Source organism: Aspergillus pseudoviridinutans, assembly GCF_018340605.1.
Source record: "Aspergillus pseudoviridinutans IFM 55266 DNA, scaffold_2, whole genome shotgun sequence".
Taxonomy (NCBI): Eukaryota; Fungi; Ascomycota; class Eurotiomycetes; order Eurotiales; family Aspergillaceae; genus Aspergillus; species Aspergillus pseudoviridinutans.
This window is the reverse complement of record NW_025091282.1, coordinates 3,736,109-3,753,907: the sequence shown is the minus strand read 5'-3', so window position 1 is coordinate 3,753,907 and position 17,799 is coordinate 3,736,109. Positions and strand designations below refer to the sequence as shown.

Genomic DNA, 17,799 nt, shown 5'->3' with positions numbered 1-17,799 from the left:
CGAAGCTCCTACAGCTGTGCATCCTCCCGTGTCTAGAAACCAGGTTCAGTGGGGACAAGATGTGATATCGCACTACTTCGGTGCTCTGCTACGCGGATGGAATCACCTGGTAGCTACTAGTTGTGGCCATAATGAACTCCATGTCAAACCCTTGGTGCAAACTTGAGCTCACTGTGCCTCTCTGCCCCATCAAGAAACTTTTCCATTCTATAATTAGAAATAACGGGCGTCATCTCGGAGAAGGAACTCGCATGCCTTGAGACAGTGGTACCGTAGAGGAGCAAAAGTTGTAAATGGTTTATCTCCTGCTGGCACCCAAGCTGACAAACACATGCAGTCAACTCGAGTCCTCAAAAACGTAATGCAGGCTGCTCATGTGCAGCCTCATCTCAGGTGAAAACCTGATTGTCCAACACATTTGTCAAGATATGACGCCCGGTACTTTTGTCATGTTCATGAGCCTAGTCGACACCTTGCGAGCTTCATCGTCCTATGTGTTGATTGCTCCTGATACCATGCTGTCATTGATGCCTGATAAACCCTCCTGGTCCGACGTCCGAACGATTTTGTGATGAGTCCTATGTCGAGTCAAAATCTTCAGGCTGGACCTTGGCTGCTGACAGGCAACATATGTGTGCCTGAAATGCAGAGCGCTCCGAACACAGCGTCACCAATGAGCTGTACTCGAACTGTTGTCACTTCAAAGCAGATATCGGATTATTCATTACGCATCTGAGTATCATGAAAATATTGATTATTCATTACGCATCTGAGTATCATGAAAATATGCCAGTCATTACCTGGACCAACCAAACAACAGCTTTTCTTGACCATCATTGCCATCGTCGTCTCGCTGCAATGCCACAGATACCAGTAATCACGTGCATTTCAGTATCAATACATACTGTATGGAGTATGGTCGACGAATCTCGCGGCATCACGAGGTCATTTTAGTAATTTATCGTTATCACATTGTAAATGGACGCCTGAGGCCAGGTCTGGCTTCCCTCCCTTGAGTCCCTGCACTTCATGTCTCAGCTCGTCAACCGTCCATCTCTCATTCGATTCATCAGGCGAGTCAATCCACCAGCTCTAATTGATTAACAAAGTTCATCAAAATTCGCTCAACTCCTTTGGAAAGAGTGTTTTCAATATTCTGATTCCCACAAGTCTCATTGGCGTTCTTCAGCGACCAGTGAGAGTTCCCCTGGTCTGCCCACACATTCCTGGTTCGCCAATTGACATCTGCGCGCATCGCATCCGTCTCCAGTCAGAATCCTGAAATATCTACTGGACAAGCTCAGCTCCTAAGTGGACGAAACAGACCAAATACAACAGGCCGAGGGCCATTCAAGCGAAACAGAAGCTCCCGTTCGTTCGAAGGTAAGGTACTCTCGTCTCCCGATTCCCGTGGATCGTTCGTCTGCCTCTGCGCAACGTGCCACTATCAACTTGACCCACCACTGTTGCATTGGTTGCTACGCACGGAAGACCCGCGTCACTGAGAGTTTTCTCCGGGTTTCCAGATCACCCGCGTTGGAGCATCCCGCATATCTGATTGACGTTACCACTGCACCACTCCTCTTTGCAGTTCTGTAAGGCGGACCATCCGTCCACAACACGCGAAAGGTGGCAGGGAATAAAATTAGCATTTTATCGTTCCGAATTTTTGGACTAACTTATCCTTGCGACTGGCAACAAATCAGATTTGGTTGATCGAGTCACTCTCTTACTGTCGCGTCTTTCCTCGAATAACAGATCTCTCGCGCCTTGATTATACCATCAGGGCCGGAGCTATAGCAGAAACAATTGCTTGTCCCCGCACTGCTGACACTTGTGCCTCTACGTTCGGGCTGCCGTGAAGCGAATCGCTGCCCAGCCAGACACAACTCTATTCTGCCTTTTGACGCGAGTGTATCATAGCGCCCGAGTTCGATACCCCCGAAGCACGCATCTCTGACGTGGTCTGCCAGCAGAGCAAATAGACGACTCCTTATCACATTCCTTATCCAGTATCCGCTGCGTGTATACCTATAGCTAAAAATCATGTCGGCCTCTCCCTCGAAAGAGCCTGAGGTGGAACAGGAAGCGCAATCAGGTGAAGACCAAGAACACATGGATAAGGACCAGGAACAAACACAGAACCAGGGAGAATTCGAGGTGAAGGAGCAAGATCGATGGCTCCCGATTGCAAATGGTTAGTTGCGTTCCCTTGCAGCTTCTCTTGTCCTCCCGATTTGCGCGTACCTTACATCCAACTGCTGGCCAACAGCCGTCTGCCCTACTTCACTTTTGCCGTACCCTGCGTCCATCCATTTATAATACCCCAGCCCTGCCTCTTTAACCAACAAACATCGCACTGTGGGGACCCTCCGTCGCCTGCGGTTCGAGTGTAGCTCTGCACGCGAAGCGCCTTTCTTATCTGGGCGATACAATTTTCGTCAGATACCTATTGTGCGATGGCGCTCTTTTTGCGACGTTCAAAGTTTTTACGCGATTATCCCCCGCCAGTTTGGAGGAATGATGGGTAAACAGCTACATGTGCTAACATCTACCGTCAAGTGGCCCGTATTATGAAGTTGGCCTTGCCAGAGAACGCGAAGATCGCCAAAGAAGCCAAGGAGTGCATGCAAGAGTGTGTCAGCGAGTTTATCTCGTTCATCACCAGCGAGGGTGAGTGTTACTGCATCTGGTACCTGTCCATTTGACTAACGTATGCTTGCGCCTTGTTTTCTACAGCCTCTGAAAAGTGCCAGCAAGAGAAACGCAAGACGGTAAACGGGGAGGATATTCTGTTCGCCATGACCTCACTTGGCTTCGAAAATTATGCGGAAGCGCTCAAGATCTACTTGTCAAAGTATCGCGAGGTAAGACTTGTACAACACGCTCAGGCGGCCTGTCTCCCCACCAACGGTTGGTGGTCTGGTGGGTTGTAGTATCATGTGCTAAGTACTTCCCTAGACTCAGTCCGCCCGTGGCGAACATCAGAACAGGCCAACGAGCAGCGGCTACAATGCTGGAGGGCCTGTGGGCGGATCCAGCACGCAAGGTGGACGACCTGGTGCATCGGCTTCCGGCGGCTTTCCTGAAACTGCAGATAACACAAACAATATCATGAACCCTGGTCTGGACCCCTCCGAACAGGACAGTTCAGCCTATGGCTACCCTTCGATGGTCGGCCAGCCTCACAATGGCGCAGGAGGCGACTCGTACTAAATACATCGTGTGTGACAGAGTCCCCCGCGCAAGACTCTCACACACTCCAAATTCTGCGCTGTCAGAATAAGAATGTACGCTCGAAGACTGAGACGGTGCTACCCTTGTTTCGGGGGTCGAGTCTGCCTTGGAACAGAGTCTCGAATTGTTTGTGGGGATGCTCCTAACATTCTTTGGGTGTTGCTCTCTGCGCAACATTTTATGACATGGTATGAAACATTGGGATATTCATGAGGAATCGACAGAGAGGTAAACAGGACCAGTTCGGGATGCGCTTTTTAATTCTTTATTTTTTACCCCTTTGATCATTGGTGTGCTTATGCTGTTTTCATCCGCGGCCTCTCTATTATCTCTTTTGCTATATGTTCCCTTCAACAACGACGGTGTTTGTACACCTTGATAGTCAATGCGTCGTGTGGAAACGATCTTCTTTTCATGCTTACAGAACAGTCATCTCGGATTCGTTGTTTGATTACGGGAGGGCAGTTGGTCGCAAAATACGGAATCATCATATGTATTCATATATGCCACTTGCTGGTGATTTGTGACTTATGAGTGTCTCTTGGGTGATATGGTGGGCCAATTAGTTAATAGAAGGAAAGGGGGGGACTTCGCTGTCCTTGACGAATGACCGGATTTTGATACTGGCGCCTATGTGGATGTCTTGATTGATTGGGTCAGATGAGATGCTAACTTTCTGGACATATGCTCAGGGAAACATCGAGCATGCTTTTCCTTTGTGCATTGGTAGATATAAGACAGAGTGAGAAGTTCACTGTGGAGAGACTATTTCCATAGGTATAAAGATATGTTGTACGCAAATTGATGGACATAAGGTTTGAATCCTAGGTATCATTCGTGATATATCGTTCATGGGATAGATGCTCATCTTAAAGAATCCGTCCAAGCAGCGCTAGCCGTGCATCCATCCTCCATCCTGGAGTAGGTCTGACATCGGTGTCTCCTGCCAGTAAATCTGGCGCCATTCATCTTCTAGCTCCGGGAGTCCGTCCATGCTCATCGGCAGTACAGACTGGTCCGGATCCGTGAAGGAGAACAGCTGGCGCCAGTCCAGGAATTCCCTTGGCTGATCCATCGGATCGACAGTTGCCAGGTTCGTGGATGGGATCCAGCTGTCAAAGGGCTGGTTCTGGTGCGGGGAGACAGCGGTTGGGGGTAGAGACGTGGAGTTCGGGGTGGGGACATCGTAGGAGGAAGGGAGGGGCCGATCCGGCTGTGAGGGCCGTAGAGGTGTGTCGGTTGAAGTGTGTTGATTCTGGTTCTTGTTTTGATTTTGGTTCTGGTTCTGGTTATGGGATTGGTCATGCGTGCTGCTAAAGGGTCTGGGTCTCTCGCTTGTTGCCAGGCGCAGATCTTTTTGCAGACGTTTTGAATCTTCGAAGAGGCGTAGAATAGTAGTGGCGTGCGACCAGTACTTGGCTAGTTCTCGGAGTGAGTAGGAGGCGGAATCGAAGCGGCGCAGGGCGTTAATGGCTAGGACAGGGTTGGAGAATCGCAGCTCGACGCGAACTTGGATCATCGCCGTGAAGAGGGTGTGGACGCCGGAATGCCATAGGTACTTGAGACGATCGTTTAAGCGGAGTTCTTCGAAGATAGATGCGATGACACCAGCGGCTGCACTGCAGATCTCTGCATCATGCGGGCCGTAGTCGTCCGAGTACGCGGATGCCCTGGGATGGGGCCGATGGAGAAGGATGAGAAAATTGTTGTAGGTCAAGTGAAGCATGGCGGACCAAGGATCCATATCCGAGGCACGCAGCCGCAGATTGTCTGGAAGCCGCAAAGACCAGTTTGCAAGAGCTTCGTCTGCTTCTTGCAATGCGGCTTTGCGACGCTCCGAACTGACTCGTAGTCCGAACCGCTCGCGCACGATATAAGATATCATTGTGCAGAGCTCCGAAAAATGAATGACATAGTCCGTCTGGACGCGGGCCCCACAGCCTTCAAAATCAGAGGCTGTCAACGGAGAGACATCAGAGTCTTCGAGATTGCTGGAGCATAGAGAGATTAGGGCAGGTAATGAGACTCAGATCCGGGCTAGCACACTTACATAGCTTGAGGTCGACCATACGAAAGGGAGACCATAACATCGAACTGAACCAGTATGTACCATAGCCTTCTCCACATCCGGCGGTCCCGGGGAACGAACTTGCTCGAGACTGGATTTCGATGCATGCCGAGGCCAGTCGCGATTCGAGCAGCGACGCCGACCCAGTAGTGAGCGTTGGCAGAAACATCATCATCAGGGCTGTCCGAATGCCACGTCAAGAGCAGCGCAGCTTGCACCATGGTATCACGGTTTCGCTCAATGCGATTGTCAAAGAGCCATTTCGCGCGACGGAAGAAAATTTCTTTCAAAGTATCGCGCTCTTCTTTTGGATGCGTGACATGGCATCCGACCAACAGAATGGCTTGCAGAAGCAAGATGGGCGGAGGATCAGAAGGGTCCCTATTGCGATACTGACTCATGAACTGATCCTCTTCAACAATGGGATATCCCGGGTTCACGTGAGTGAAGTATGCATGGACAAGCTCGTCAACGAGAGCCGGCTCCGGTAGAGTCAGAGCGTCTACGAGGAGCTGGTCGTGACCGGTTTTCAACTGTCGCCGTGGTATCTCGCTGCCAGCAAAGTGATATACGTCGTCATCTTTATCGCGCTGTTGACGTATCAAGAAGGACATGTTCGACAGCTCGTGTCCAACATAGATTGCTCGCACGCCCCTCTGGATTTCCCGAGCACCTGACCCTTCCTCATCGTCAATGAGCTTCACCAATCGCTTCTCAAAATCGGCATGGGCATCCTGTTCGGCGAACGGGTCTGAAGCGGGCGGAAGATGGCTTTCCTGTGCTTGTGGAGACGTGTGACTATAACTATTGCTGTGGAGATGTTGTGCCTTGGACTGGACATTCGGAACGACGCTCGCCGGAGGAGCTGCTGCGTCTGGCTGAACTCCGCGAAAAGCAGTTGTGAAAGCGATTGGTTCACTGACGGCAGATGGAGGAGACGCTTCGGGGACATGTTCGGAGATGGACGGTGGCCGACAACGAATTGGAACGGGATTCAGAATGGAGCGTACCGCAAGGCGCTTCTTCTTCTCATGGATGCGGCAATCTGTTTTCCCTGAGGAGCGGCAGTTGGAGCAGGGCAGGCCAACGATACGTGCGTCACACCGGACTTTGCGCCGATGGCAGTGGACGCAGGCTGCAGAGCCTAAGCCAAAGGAAATCAGTATGGATGTCGACAAGTACATTATGGGAACAATTGTAGTCAACAGAGGTATTGTCTACCTGACTTGCGCTTGGTCACACCATTGCTGGTGGGTGAAAGGCTATTCTGCGCTGTGGATGACATAGCAAAAGCATCGAGGCAGATTCAAGGCCCATAGACTTTCTTCCTCATCATGTGAAGCCGCTAGAGGTCCAGAATTGGGAGATCGATTCAGGAACCCGACATGACCCAAACAATCAGAAAGATGAGCAGAAGTGGGAAGAGGCAAATGCCGGGAGAGGGAAATCGCAGGAACAGCGATAAAGAGAAGACCGATAATGGATGAAAGTGGGGGAGAGTTGGGTCTGGGGAAGATCACGTGGAGGTGCGGAGAAGGCGCAGTCGGAGGATTTTGGCTGATAACAAAATACGCGAGATCAGAATGATATTCAACAATTGAGCTCAAGGTGTGTTCCGGAGGGCGCAAGGAGGGTTTTGTTAGCGGGAGACAGCGAGAGAAGGTCCTCGTCGGAGCCCAGGAGGTGGTAGAAGCAGTTTCCCGTCGGCGAAGCTGTTATCGGTTGCGATCTGTGTCCACACCCAGGAGCTGTCCAAATCTTCAAGCCACAGGACTCGAAAAGTCGGATCCAGTGATTCCCCGTTGTCTTGAGCTTGATGCATGTAAACAACTCTCTTCGAACGTTTGATCTGTGGGACAAAGGCTGTGCCTATGTATGCTTAAACAGACCCTATACACTCTATGATTGCTGTCTATGTATGTACAAACTGAGCATATGAATCGGTCTAAACATGAAGCAGTGTACAATGTAGCTACCCAAACACAAACCGTTTCCAGTTGTCTGCCAGTCGTTGGACCCCCTGTTGTAATGACCAGCCACGGAGCTCACAGATCTGCCGGGCAACTTCCTCGAGCAAATCGTCCATCTGCTGACCAGCAGCGTGAAGGTCGCTCTCAATGAGCACTCTGTCCTCCGGCAAAGCTTTGATAACAGCGATGACTTTCTGAGACGACGGCCCGCTGAAATTGATCACACTAGAAAAGGAGAAGTAGACGTCCGACGGATTTGAAGGGTTCAGAAATTGCTTCAATTGCTCCACAGGGCCCGAATACGAATGCATACAAATTCGGGGTGGATATGGGAGAGGTGGACCTTCGTGCTTTGGTGACTTTCGCACTTGCTCGTCTTCGGCGTCGCTCTCTGCGTGAGCACCTTCAACGCTAAGACGTCTTCGTCTCTCCCGTCGCGAGGGTACTCTGCGTTCATGGCCTGCCCATAGCTCCTTGAAGACATCAAATACCGCTCCATGTGCTTGGACACTGTGTACTGAGACTGGTCGTTGAAGTTCCCCAGCGAGGCGAAGCTGGGCTTTGAGAATAGCCTTTTGGTGTTCCATGTGCACCCTGTAGGGTGAGAGTTTCCGGCCTTCACGAGATCCGGGCGTTATTTGCCCGTTACGATTCTCAGCCTCCTGCTGGGTCCAGGCCTTCGGAAGTCTGAAAGCACGATCAAGGCCGACCTCGCCAACCAGAGCATTTGGAAAAGATAGTAGCCGTTCGCGTGTCTCGGAGATGAATTGCGAGAGAGGTTTCGGGTCAGGTAGAAAAGAAATGAAGTCTTCATCTTCAGAAGCGGGTGTTAAGACTTTTTGATAATGCGTTTTCTTGCTCTCAGGATCCGGGACGCCCTGCGCTGCCTCTGATGATGACTCCAGATCGTCGATGATTATGTGTGAAAACCATGGATGCCATCCAAAGCATGGAAGTACACGATCCATCTCGGCATCCTGAACAGTCAATTTTTCATTGTTAAGGTCTTTAGCTATCTGAAATACAAGGCCTTGATCCTCTGCTCGAGTGGCCATGACTGTGAGCGTCGTTGTTTTCATCCTTGGAATATCAGATATTGACGAAATGGTGTCCGTGGGGTGGCAATGGGCATCATAGACACCGAGCTCCCAAGGAAATTCGGAGACATTGTCATGCTCATTTCCAGGCATGTTCCTCCCGTCCATATGCGTTTGATCTCGTGGTAGTATGATAAGAGACATCAGACAGTTTTAGGGTGACAAACTGAATGCTGTGATGTAATGGTACCAGAAGATGGTGGAAATACCGATACCGTAATTTTGGAATTACTGCCTGGGGCATCAATGGCATCAACATGAGCTATTACCTCCCGTATATCACATGCTTTTCTCCGCACTTGTTGCTGTCAAGCAGAAGCTCCGATAACAACCTGGTACTTTTAAGGTCCATTGGCATCGTAGGCTTGCAAGATGTCGTGGCTATCTTTCCGCGATCAGAATTCTGGTGATATGATGGATATACCCTTCTATCCCGTTCAAGTCATCCACTATCTTCTAATCTCTTACTGAACCTTCTCTGCGTTTGGTCTTCATGCCAACCACATGCTCCACCTTGTTGACAGTGCCGTTTTTGGCACTGGTTTCAGTACCTCTGATCTTCTCCGCATATATCACCATCTGCCTCTCCGTGCTGACTCTGTTTTTACGACTTTTCGTCATTTACGTTGAGCTATGCTATGCTATTGTCTCAAACTACTTTGTAATTCCGATATCTAGCAAGTCTTCATTGCTGAGTTTTGCCTCTGAACCGACTACCCCCGCCGCCACCTCTGCCACGCCCAAGAGACGATCCATTGATCATGGCGTCGGTGTGATATTGCCTCACCCCAGCAACCATCGCCACGTGGCGCCCTTTTCTCGAGGGCACACTCGCTCGGCGCCGACTCGACGGCGAAATAGTTCGTCTGCTCTCCTAACTCTCATCAGCGGAGATGAAGGTCGGGACTTCGAAGGCGTGGGTGGTTGGCGCTGCCCACCATCTGCAAGGTCGCAGGGCCATCTCTCCAGGTCCGCATCGTCCTCCTCAAAGGACAGCATAAGCGACGAGGCAGATGAGCGGGCCTGGCTCTCAATCAATGATCGTCTCGAGCTCCCCTCACAGCCATTTCCACTGCGGAACCACCCCGAAACAGCAGACATTCTGCCCTGGAGACACAGCCAGGCCACCTCTCATAGTCCCGAGGGCCACAGGCAGCGCCATCACCATCGTTCCGCAACCACCTCCCTGATCCCCAGTCAAACTCGCCGAGCTCCTACTTCTCCGTCAGCATCGCGGTCAAACAGGTCAGAGTTCCACTTACCGGCCGGCAACGGGGTCCGCTCCCGAGGTCTCTCTCCGCGGCCACAGTCTCAGGACGCATCATCTTTTTCAACATATTCTGATTTTTTCCGTGCTATGGCCAGTGCGCCGCAGACATATTCACAATTGCACCTATCAAGTTCATCCGATGCCCTGGGTGGTTACTTTGGTTTTCGCCCAGGCAATGGAGCGAATAGCAGCGGGAGTGCAGTCTCAACGACGGGCACCACCACGCCGGTCGAGGATCGTACAACGCCCCGTAGTATGGGGAGATTTATGGCTCATTATCCTACAGGCGTCAGGTATCGTAGACGAAGTGTATCGGGGCCAAACCTTGGATCGCAATTACCCAGTCCTTCTTTGAACAGAGACCGGCCGTTTTGACTGATTGGTTTTGATTCTGAGGTTTTCAAGAAAAGCATCTTGATAGTTTTGCATACTAGCGATCGGATTTCCAAATTGACTAGTGAGTGATTATGCATCTACAATTCATAGGATCTAGCGACTTGAAGCCATTCCACCGTATCTATGGATTATACTCTAATAATACACTCCGTATGTCCAACTCATCTTGACGCAGAATCTGGAAAGTTTATCAAGAAACAAGGAAATAATTACTGAAGGGGGAAAGGTATATCGCTCATAATAGACAGCACATCTCTCGCGTCACTTCGGACTCCGAGACCTCTCCCTTTGGCTCACCTCTTCCATTTCCTCCAATACCACTCTATTGAATTCCTCCCATCCATCGAGGTAGAGATGATGACCCGATCCCTTGATGATTACCACCTTAGCCGAGCCATTATCCGCCTCACGCTCTTCTGGTGAAGCATTCTGGAGCACCCGCCGTTTCTCCTCTTCAATCTTGGCCTTGGCTGCGAGGCCTCCCGCCGCGTCCATCCAGTCATGGTCTCCATACATGAAAACGACGGGAATGCCGGTCTCGCGCTTGGCTGGGGGTAGAGAACCCTGGGTCGCCGACTCAGAAGATGGCGGATTCGAGGGCGAGGCGTCCGTGACTTTCGCAGGCTCCGAGCCAGAGGCGGAAGGCTGAATCATCTGTCGTCCGACGTTCTGGATGCGCCGGATCAAAGGGCTGCGCGCGAAGGCTCCTGGAGCTAAGATATATGCAAGAGCATACTCTCCACTGCCACGTTGACTGAAGATCGAATAGGAGTAGTCGTGTAGAGCTTTCGCTTCATTGGCAGGTAAATGGGAGAAGCGCCGAGAGGTCCAGCCAGATACGATGCGGGGCCCGAGAGGGCCAGCCCACCGTACCAGACTGAAAGGAGAGATGTTGGCTTCCCACAGATAGGCAAACCATTTGGGAATGTTGCGGCGGGCTGGTCGGCTTTCCGGTGGTGCCGCTGTCGCCGCGTTACCGTAACCTTTGAGCAGGACGTTGTTGTCGCCTTTCTGGGCTACTTCCGGGGGGACAGACAACGACGTCTGTGCGATAGTTTGCTGGTCCTGGGTGAACTCCTGCGCTAAAGTGGACTCGGATGGTTCGGGCATATCCGCAGAGACAGCATAAGGATCTTCGGGAATCCCCACGGGAGAGGCAAGGATCAGCTTGTTCAAACGGCCGGGGTACTTCAAGGCATAGGCGACGCCCATATATCCCCCCAAGCTGTGACCAAGAAGCGTAAAGCGTTCGATCTTACGCTTCACGCGCCATTCCTCCAAAGCATCAACGAACCAATCCTCCGCCTCCTTGATGGCTTCCTCTCTGTTCTTAGCCTTGATGCGAAACGGTGGTCTGGTGCTGCGACCCATGCCCAACATATCCAACGCGTGCAGTTGCCACCCCTTCAACCGACTGAGAGGTTCAAAATTCTTGTAGAAGAAGCCCAACCCGGCACCATATCCGTGAAGCATGACCAAATGTTGGTCCGCTTCCTCACCGACTCTCTCCACGGAAAACTCATTTAGAGCCCTGTTCTTACCGCTCAGTTCAACCATGCTGGAGCGCCATCTTCTCGGTCCGTACGGATCGTCGGTGGAATTGGCCGATACTTCACCTTGCTGGCTGAGATCGGCCGATTGGAGACTCTGAGCCACACCATCGCGTTGAGTGGTGGTCTTTCCGGTCTGCAGATGCGTAGGAGGTTCATGCTGGAGATAGGGCAAGAAAGAGAGAACTTTATGCTCTGCTGCTGCAGCTGGCAAACTAGCCCACTGGAACCAGATCTCAGCGACTTGTGCTACAACTTTGGTCATCATCTCCCACTTCAGGAACCTACCCATTGATTGAAGCCTTCTCTGTAGCCTAGAGGAAACCACGAGGAGCGCGCTGCGGCTGCGCTGGCCCCTCGGACGGCATATGGCGTGCTCTCTTGTTGAGAAACATACGGGCCATGGTGGGCTCGATCGTGAAGGTCGTCCTTAGACGAACTGAGTGATTCCGATGTCATTGAGGACGTGTAGCGTAGATGGATTGTGGGATGTGGCGAAGAAAGGAGACGGGGCGGTTCAAATGACGTCCAGGGTCGGGAGACCTGGGAAGAAAATGAAGGAAGTCGCACGGCGGACAGCTTGTCGCGATGGCATCCAGAGTGACAGAGACGGTACCTCTGTCACTCGCACGGACAAGACAAGAAGAAAATTTATAGGGAAGGGGCGCAGAGGTCATAAATTCGTCAGCAATGGAAATAAGAAGGCCAGGTGGGCGTAGCGCAGCGGTCAAAAACGAAGCCAAAGACCGCTTATCCCCGAAGCTCAACAGGCAGCCGGAATGATGGCGAAGTCGGAGGAAACAAGGACTGTTTAAAGTTTCATCAAGGCTGTAGCCGTTTGTAGGGTATCATAAGTCGTAGAAATGCGATGAGATAAGATTGATTGACAAAAAACGTTGAATTTGTTACAGTATGATAGCTGGAGGCCGTTGAGTGGAGACGCTGATGACGATGATCCGGCTGATTTTCTTCTCCTCTTTTTCGTTGAGCTAGTGATACTGTAGCTGGATGAACCAGAAACATTATTATTATCAACCTTACCGACTTTCCTATTTGGCTTCGTCTTCCACATCTCATGCGATGAAATCGCGTCTGGCCGCAAAGGCCGTGCAGTCCCTCTAAAAGCCTACGATATCCTCTTCCACTTTCAAAAGGGATCTTCTCCTGTTGATCCTTTTCCCCTCCCTCCACAGCGTCATGGCTGCACAAACCCGGAGCCTGGATCAGCTTGTCAAGGGTTCGCCAGCTCCTGGAAGTCTTCCAGAGTCCATATCCAAACCCTCTGGTCAATTGAACACCCTTCAGCCGCCGTTTTCTCAAGATGCCCCGGATCCCTCCTCCCCGCCCCGTTCATCGACCCCGGATCTGCTCTCGACTTTGCCCTCGTCTCCTCCTCAAATCTACCTGAACCTTCTCATTCTCGAAAGTTCGCTGCGAGCTCAGTATCTGGCGCTGCGGGAACGTCGACGACAGAATACCTTTTTCCTGCTCCTGCTCGCTGCCTGGATCGCTTACTTTGCGTACGCGCTCTTCCTCCGTCCGCGGGAGGATGGCAGCGGGGTGGGAGGCTCCATTTACTGGATGGTCGAAATGGGGGAAAAGGTCGCGCTTCTGGGAGGAATAGTCACTGCGTTGCTAGTCTGGGGAACAGGACAGTGGGAACGGGGAGTGCGATGGCCACGGCGCTGGCTCGCCGTCGCCAACCGCGGCCTACGCACCATGAACACCAAGATCGTCATCATCCGGGGCCCCTGGTGGCAGGAACTGCTATCCTACCTTTCCTTTCTGTTTCCATTCACCTCTCCTTTCTTCCCTACTCCAACCGGGAATTTCCACTACATCGAGCGCCCGTCGTCGGACAAGCGCGGTAGTCGGCAGCACTACCAGCAGTACTACAACAACGTCGACAGCGAATCGGGCCTTGTGGAGGAAGATCTCAGCCCCGGGGGTGATTACATCCGTCTGCTTCTTCTCCCCAAATCCTTCTCGCCCGAATTCCGCGAGAACTGGGATGACTACCGAACCGAGTTTTGGGAAAAGGAGAACGAGCGCCGCGCTCAACTGCGCGAGAAGTTGCGCCAGAAGGAGCGCCAACACGCTCAGCAAGAAGGAGGCTGGTTCTGGTGGCTCGGACTCGGATTAGGCTGGAAGGCCTCACAACGCCGACGACTCGTCGCCGCAACCCTCAAGTCAAGCGACGGAGACAAACATCGTCATCACCATCCTCACTCCAGCATCTCCAAACATGGCCACGACCTCAAATCTCCCATGCGGCGTAGCGCGCGTTCTGAGTCCCATTCCCGCACCCCATCCCGTAGTACGACGCCAGTGGACGTCGACGATCGTCCGCCGTCACGCTCTTCCGCCAGCAGCCGTCCTCGCCGGGGAAGCACAACCCCGTCTTCCACTGCTTCGGAGCAGAGCATGCAGCTACGGAAAAAGAGGGGCACGAAATCACTTTCTCGCGGGCTGTCGCCTTTGACCCAAGCACAGATCAGGGAGGGCATCTATAGTACGCCGTCTCTCTCGTCCGACGATTCGTTCCTGGGTGAGACTCTTGAGGGCACACAGTCCCGTGAAGCTAGTCCCTCGGCGTAGGTTGGAAGCATCCTATGTTCGTCATATACCATAATTAGAACCATCGCATGCATCGCATGGATTTTTGTGTCGATGTATCTACAAACGGATATCAGATTCTCGTCAATATATGGATTTATTCTCCACTGTGTCTATATGACTGTAGAGTGACTGAACGCTCTTCCGATATACAAGCAAGAAAATAGATCTAGAATTATGGAGCGTTCTGCTCAAACTCGATTGCAGTGAGCATGAAACATTATGCCAGGGGCTATGCATTGAAAGACATTATTTTCAAACATGGACAGACTATCGTGTCACTTGCATACATAAAGGTTGAAGAAAAACTCCGATACGCCATACTGAGTATCCGGCGCAATTCAAGATATTGGACTGAGAATCCGTCAAGCCCTTCCCGAAACACTATTCTAACCACTAGTATGCAATAATCATTGGATTTAAATCCTGTAAACAGTCTCATCGTCTTCGAGGAACCTGTAAGCAAAAATAGGTTAGTCAGGCTTGACCATCATGACAAAATATCTGTCGGCTGACTCACATCAACTCATTTCTTTCGTTCATGGCTTTCAGTGCCTCAATTGCCTCTGCTCGCTGGAAGACATGGCCGGCTCCGAGCGAGGGAGATTCCCGCACAGCGGTATTAACTGCTCCAATGAGCTCCTCCACATCGGCGGTGTCGCCGTGAGTGAACAGCCGTGTGCCCATGAGCGGGCCTAGAGCCTGACGGAACACGGTCAAGCGCGCAGGTTGGATCGGCTGGGACGAAGTAGCAGACCTCATGGCATTCTGTGATTGTGAATCATCGGTCTGAGACTGGATGAGCTGCGACGCCGGTTGCGAAGAAGCAACGGACATCCGAGATTGGCTATCTGTCTGCGTCTGCGTACGGTTTGTCTGACTTGAACGGAGTCGCTGCCCTCGAGGGCTAGCAGAGTACAAACCGTCCCCGTCTTCCGACACGGCGTCTCCGTCGGCATCCATCTCGTCCCCGTTTGTGGACCGCGTAGCTGCTGAACGTGTTCGCAGTGTTCCGACTCGCCGGCTTGATCGTGGCGTGGCGGTTGCATTCGCGGGAGTATTGTCATCATCGGAGTCGGATTCGCTCGATTCAGAGTCTTCATCGAATGTTGTGACCTTTCTCCTCTTGCGGCGTTCATCTTCAAGAACTTCCTTGAACATAGCGAAGCGCAGAATAGATTCGGCAACCTTGGCATCTCTCTCCTCGACTCGATTCGATAAGCGAGCTTTCGCGTGCGCCGTGGACAAACGAATTAATGTCTCCAGCGTACGTGCGGTTATGGGGGATGTTCGACGCTGGTTGCCCGAGAGCTCGTCGTTTCTCAAAGCTGAGTAAGTCGCAACAATATGATCGGCAGCGCCCTTAGTGAGGACTGGCTTAATTCTCGATTTAGAGTATTGAATGTACTTCTTGATGAAGGGAATGCTCAGAATTTCAATGCCCTTGCCCTTGCGGCTCGAGTTGGCCATTCCAGCATGGAGCATAACATTGAACTTTTCGTACACCTCCGTTGGCTGGTTGGAGTCCTGGTTATCCTCAAGTCCAACACCCAAGGTCTGACTAAGGTCTTCCCGAACCGGAGCACCTTCCTCGGTTCCAGGTTGACGGTAACGGTGCATGCGCAAGACGTGCTCTGAAACCATTCTGTCCCTGGCATCTTCAATATCGTCCGTCACAACAAAAAGCAAATCGAAACGTGAAAGAAGTGAATCAGGAAGGGCGATGTTCTTGTGAGGGTCTTTATGAGGGTCGTATTGTCCGTAGATAGGATTAGCGGCTGCCAAAACACTGCAACGAGCGTTCAAGCTTGTGTGAATGCCAGCTTTGGCAATAGTGACCGTCTGCTGTTCCATCACCTCGTGAATAGCCACTCGATCCACGTCACTCATCTTGTCGAATTCATCAATACAGACAACACCGCGGTCACCCAGGACCATCGCACCGGCCTCCAAACGACGCTCCCCAGTCTCCTTATCAGAGGTGACAGCGGCTGTCAGACCGACTCCCGAAGAGCCCCGACCTGTGGTTGCGATTGCGAGAGGTGCTGTATTCAAGACGAAACGAAGAAGTTGCGATTTGGCGGTCGATGGATCACCGACCATGAGGATATTGATGTCACCACGCAAATGCGTGCCGTTATCGAGATTCTTCTCCATTCCACCCAAGAGCATCAGCAAGATCGCTTTCTTGATATAATCATGTCCGTATATGCTAGGTGCAAGAGAGTTGGAGAGCAGCTCGAATACGTTCTTCTTTTTGGCGACTTTGTTGATGTTTCGAATGTCGGTGTCCGTGATAGTGGCTTGAGCAATGCCTCCACCAGACTTTGAAGACAGTTGAATAATATTGTTGGCCATAACGACCGTGCGAAAAGTCGAAGACCCAGAGCTGGCATTTCGATTTCCCAAAGAGCGGTAAATTCCCACCAGCTGAATCCGGTCTCCAGGTTTGGCACTGTCCACCAGATCATCGTCCAAGATTACGTCGACACTCCGCGGAAGCTGGCCCGCTGGAGCTCTCTCAGGCATTTCTTGGATGGAAATGGTTTGGTGATCCAAGTATGTCGAGTACCCGTACTCTGTGATCAACTAGAAAGCGAAAACGAAATCATCAGCGATACCAGTCCAGTTAAGGCTCTTCCTTCGATGGCATACCGGATTCTTCTCATCGTCTTCTTGGGGATAGACATTCATGTTGGTAATTCCAGTAGTTGTCATTGTCTGATCTCTATACCGCCTCGCAACGAATCGGTCTTTCCGCTCATTGTAGTGCACACTTTGGATGACTTTTGGGCGAACCAGAGAGCATTTTGTGACGATACCCTCGAGAGAGATCATCCTGTTCAAGTGAGAAGATCCCAGAGTTCTGGGATTGCAAGAAAATTCTCCGAAAGCGCCAACGTAAGCACAGTAGTAATTCTGAATTTCATCAGCAAAGATGCCGCGTGTCCAGAAATCTTCGTTGGATTTTGCATACCACATCGTCGGCTGTTTCCCTGGAAGGTCTGTTCGGCAATGTCTTGATAACCTCCTTCAAAGCCCTGTCGAAAGCAAGAGAGTAATCGAACGGGGAGGTAAGAAGGCTAGAGAAAGCGTCAGCAACATGATCCTAGCGATGCTGCGAACTGTGCTGAACTCACCCATCTGCCAATTCGCGGTTGTGTGCTCTGATCTCATCGATGCTTACCTGCGTGCCTATTAGTTCTTTGTATCGACTTTGTAACTTTACATATAGCATACTGTCAAGCGACGCAGTCCCCGGTTCAGCATCAGCACAATATCGGCTCGGTAGCTGTTCGCTCGTCAGAACCATCACGTCTCAGCAATGGAGGCTACTTGTGAATCTCAACGGACCTTCGCGCGCGGGCATCGCCTATTAGGACCTCTAGTCAGAAATTTACTTCATGAAGCATGTATGTTGAAAACTCACTTGGATCGAGAAATTCGACTGCAGCTCTCACTCGATCCTGACCGGCCTCATCGCGGAGTTGGACCCCATCCATGACGAAGGATGTCCACGACTTTGGATCTATGTGATAGAGGTAATCAATTGGTTTGGTCAGAGACTTAAGTAACGAGATTTATTTCGTTGGCA

The 17,799-nt window shown here is 51.4% G+C and overlaps 7 protein-coding genes across 7 annotated transcripts; 3 read left to right on the top strand and 4 right to left on the bottom strand.

Annotated features, from left to right (window-relative positions):
- Positions 1-2,046: 2,046 nt before the first annotated feature.
- Positions 2,047-3,216, top strand: Asppvi_003366 (nuclear transcription factor Y subunit beta; the record flags this gene model as incomplete). Its single annotated transcript, XM_043299331.1, has 4 exons — positions 2,047-2,197; positions 2,563-2,673; positions 2,740-2,867; positions 2,962-3,216. The coding sequence occupies 4 exons, from the start codon at positions 2,047-2,049 to the stop codon at positions 3,214-3,216; spliced, it is 645 nt and encodes a 214-aa protein (XP_043155266.1).
- Positions 3,217-4,129: 913 nt separating this feature from the next.
- Asppvi_003365 (uncharacterized protein) lies at positions 4,130-6,590 on the bottom strand (the record flags this gene model as incomplete). Its single annotated transcript, XM_043299330.1, has 3 exons — positions 4,130-5,228; positions 5,288-6,449; positions 6,527-6,590. 3 exons carry the CDS (start codon positions 6,588-6,590, stop codon positions 4,130-4,132), a joined length of 2,325 nt encoding a protein of 774 aa, XP_043155265.1.
- A 687-nt stretch (positions 6,591-7,277) lies between these two features.
- Positions 7,278-8,465, bottom strand: Asppvi_003364 (TatD family hydrolase; the record flags this gene model as incomplete). The annotated part of the gene is made up of 1 exon (XM_043299329.1): positions 7,278-8,465. One exon carries the CDS (start codon positions 8,463-8,465, stop codon positions 7,278-7,280), a length of 1,188 nt encoding a protein of 395 aa, XP_043155264.1.
- Positions 8,466-8,865: 400 nt separating this feature from the next.
- Positions 8,866-10,017, top strand: Asppvi_003363 (uncharacterized protein; the record flags this gene model as incomplete). Its single annotated transcript, XM_043299328.1, has 1 exon — positions 8,866-10,017. The coding sequence occupies one exon, from the start codon at positions 8,866-8,868 to the stop codon at positions 10,015-10,017; it is 1,152 nt and encodes a 383-aa protein (XP_043155263.1).
- A 282-nt stretch (positions 10,018-10,299) lies between these two features.
- Positions 10,300-12,047, bottom strand: Asppvi_003362 (putative alpha/beta hydrolase; the record flags this gene model as incomplete). Its single annotated transcript, XM_043299327.1, is given in 2 exon segments — positions 10,300-11,862; positions 11,877-12,047. 2 exon segments carry the CDS (start codon positions 12,045-12,047, stop codon positions 10,300-10,302), a joined length of 1,734 nt encoding a protein of 577 aa, XP_043155262.1.
- Positions 12,048-12,785: 738 nt separating this feature from the next.
- Positions 12,786-14,186, top strand: Asppvi_003361 (Spo7-like protein; the record flags this gene model as incomplete). The annotated part of the gene is made up of 1 exon (XM_043299326.1): positions 12,786-14,186. One exon carries the CDS (start codon positions 12,786-12,788, stop codon positions 14,184-14,186), a length of 1,401 nt encoding a protein of 466 aa, XP_043155261.1.
- A 437-nt stretch (positions 14,187-14,623) lies between these two features.
- Positions 14,624-17,707, bottom strand: Asppvi_003360 (MCM DNA helicase complex subunit MCM3; the record flags this gene model as incomplete). The annotated part of the gene is made up of 8 exons (XM_043299325.1): positions 14,624-14,660; positions 14,725-16,793; positions 16,860-17,123; positions 17,182-17,287; positions 17,345-17,391; positions 17,445-17,496; positions 17,559-17,589; positions 17,635-17,707. 8 exons carry the CDS (start codon positions 17,705-17,707, stop codon positions 14,624-14,626), a joined length of 2,679 nt encoding a protein of 892 aa, XP_043155260.1.
- Between the last annotated feature and the right edge of the window lie 92 nt (positions 17,708-17,799).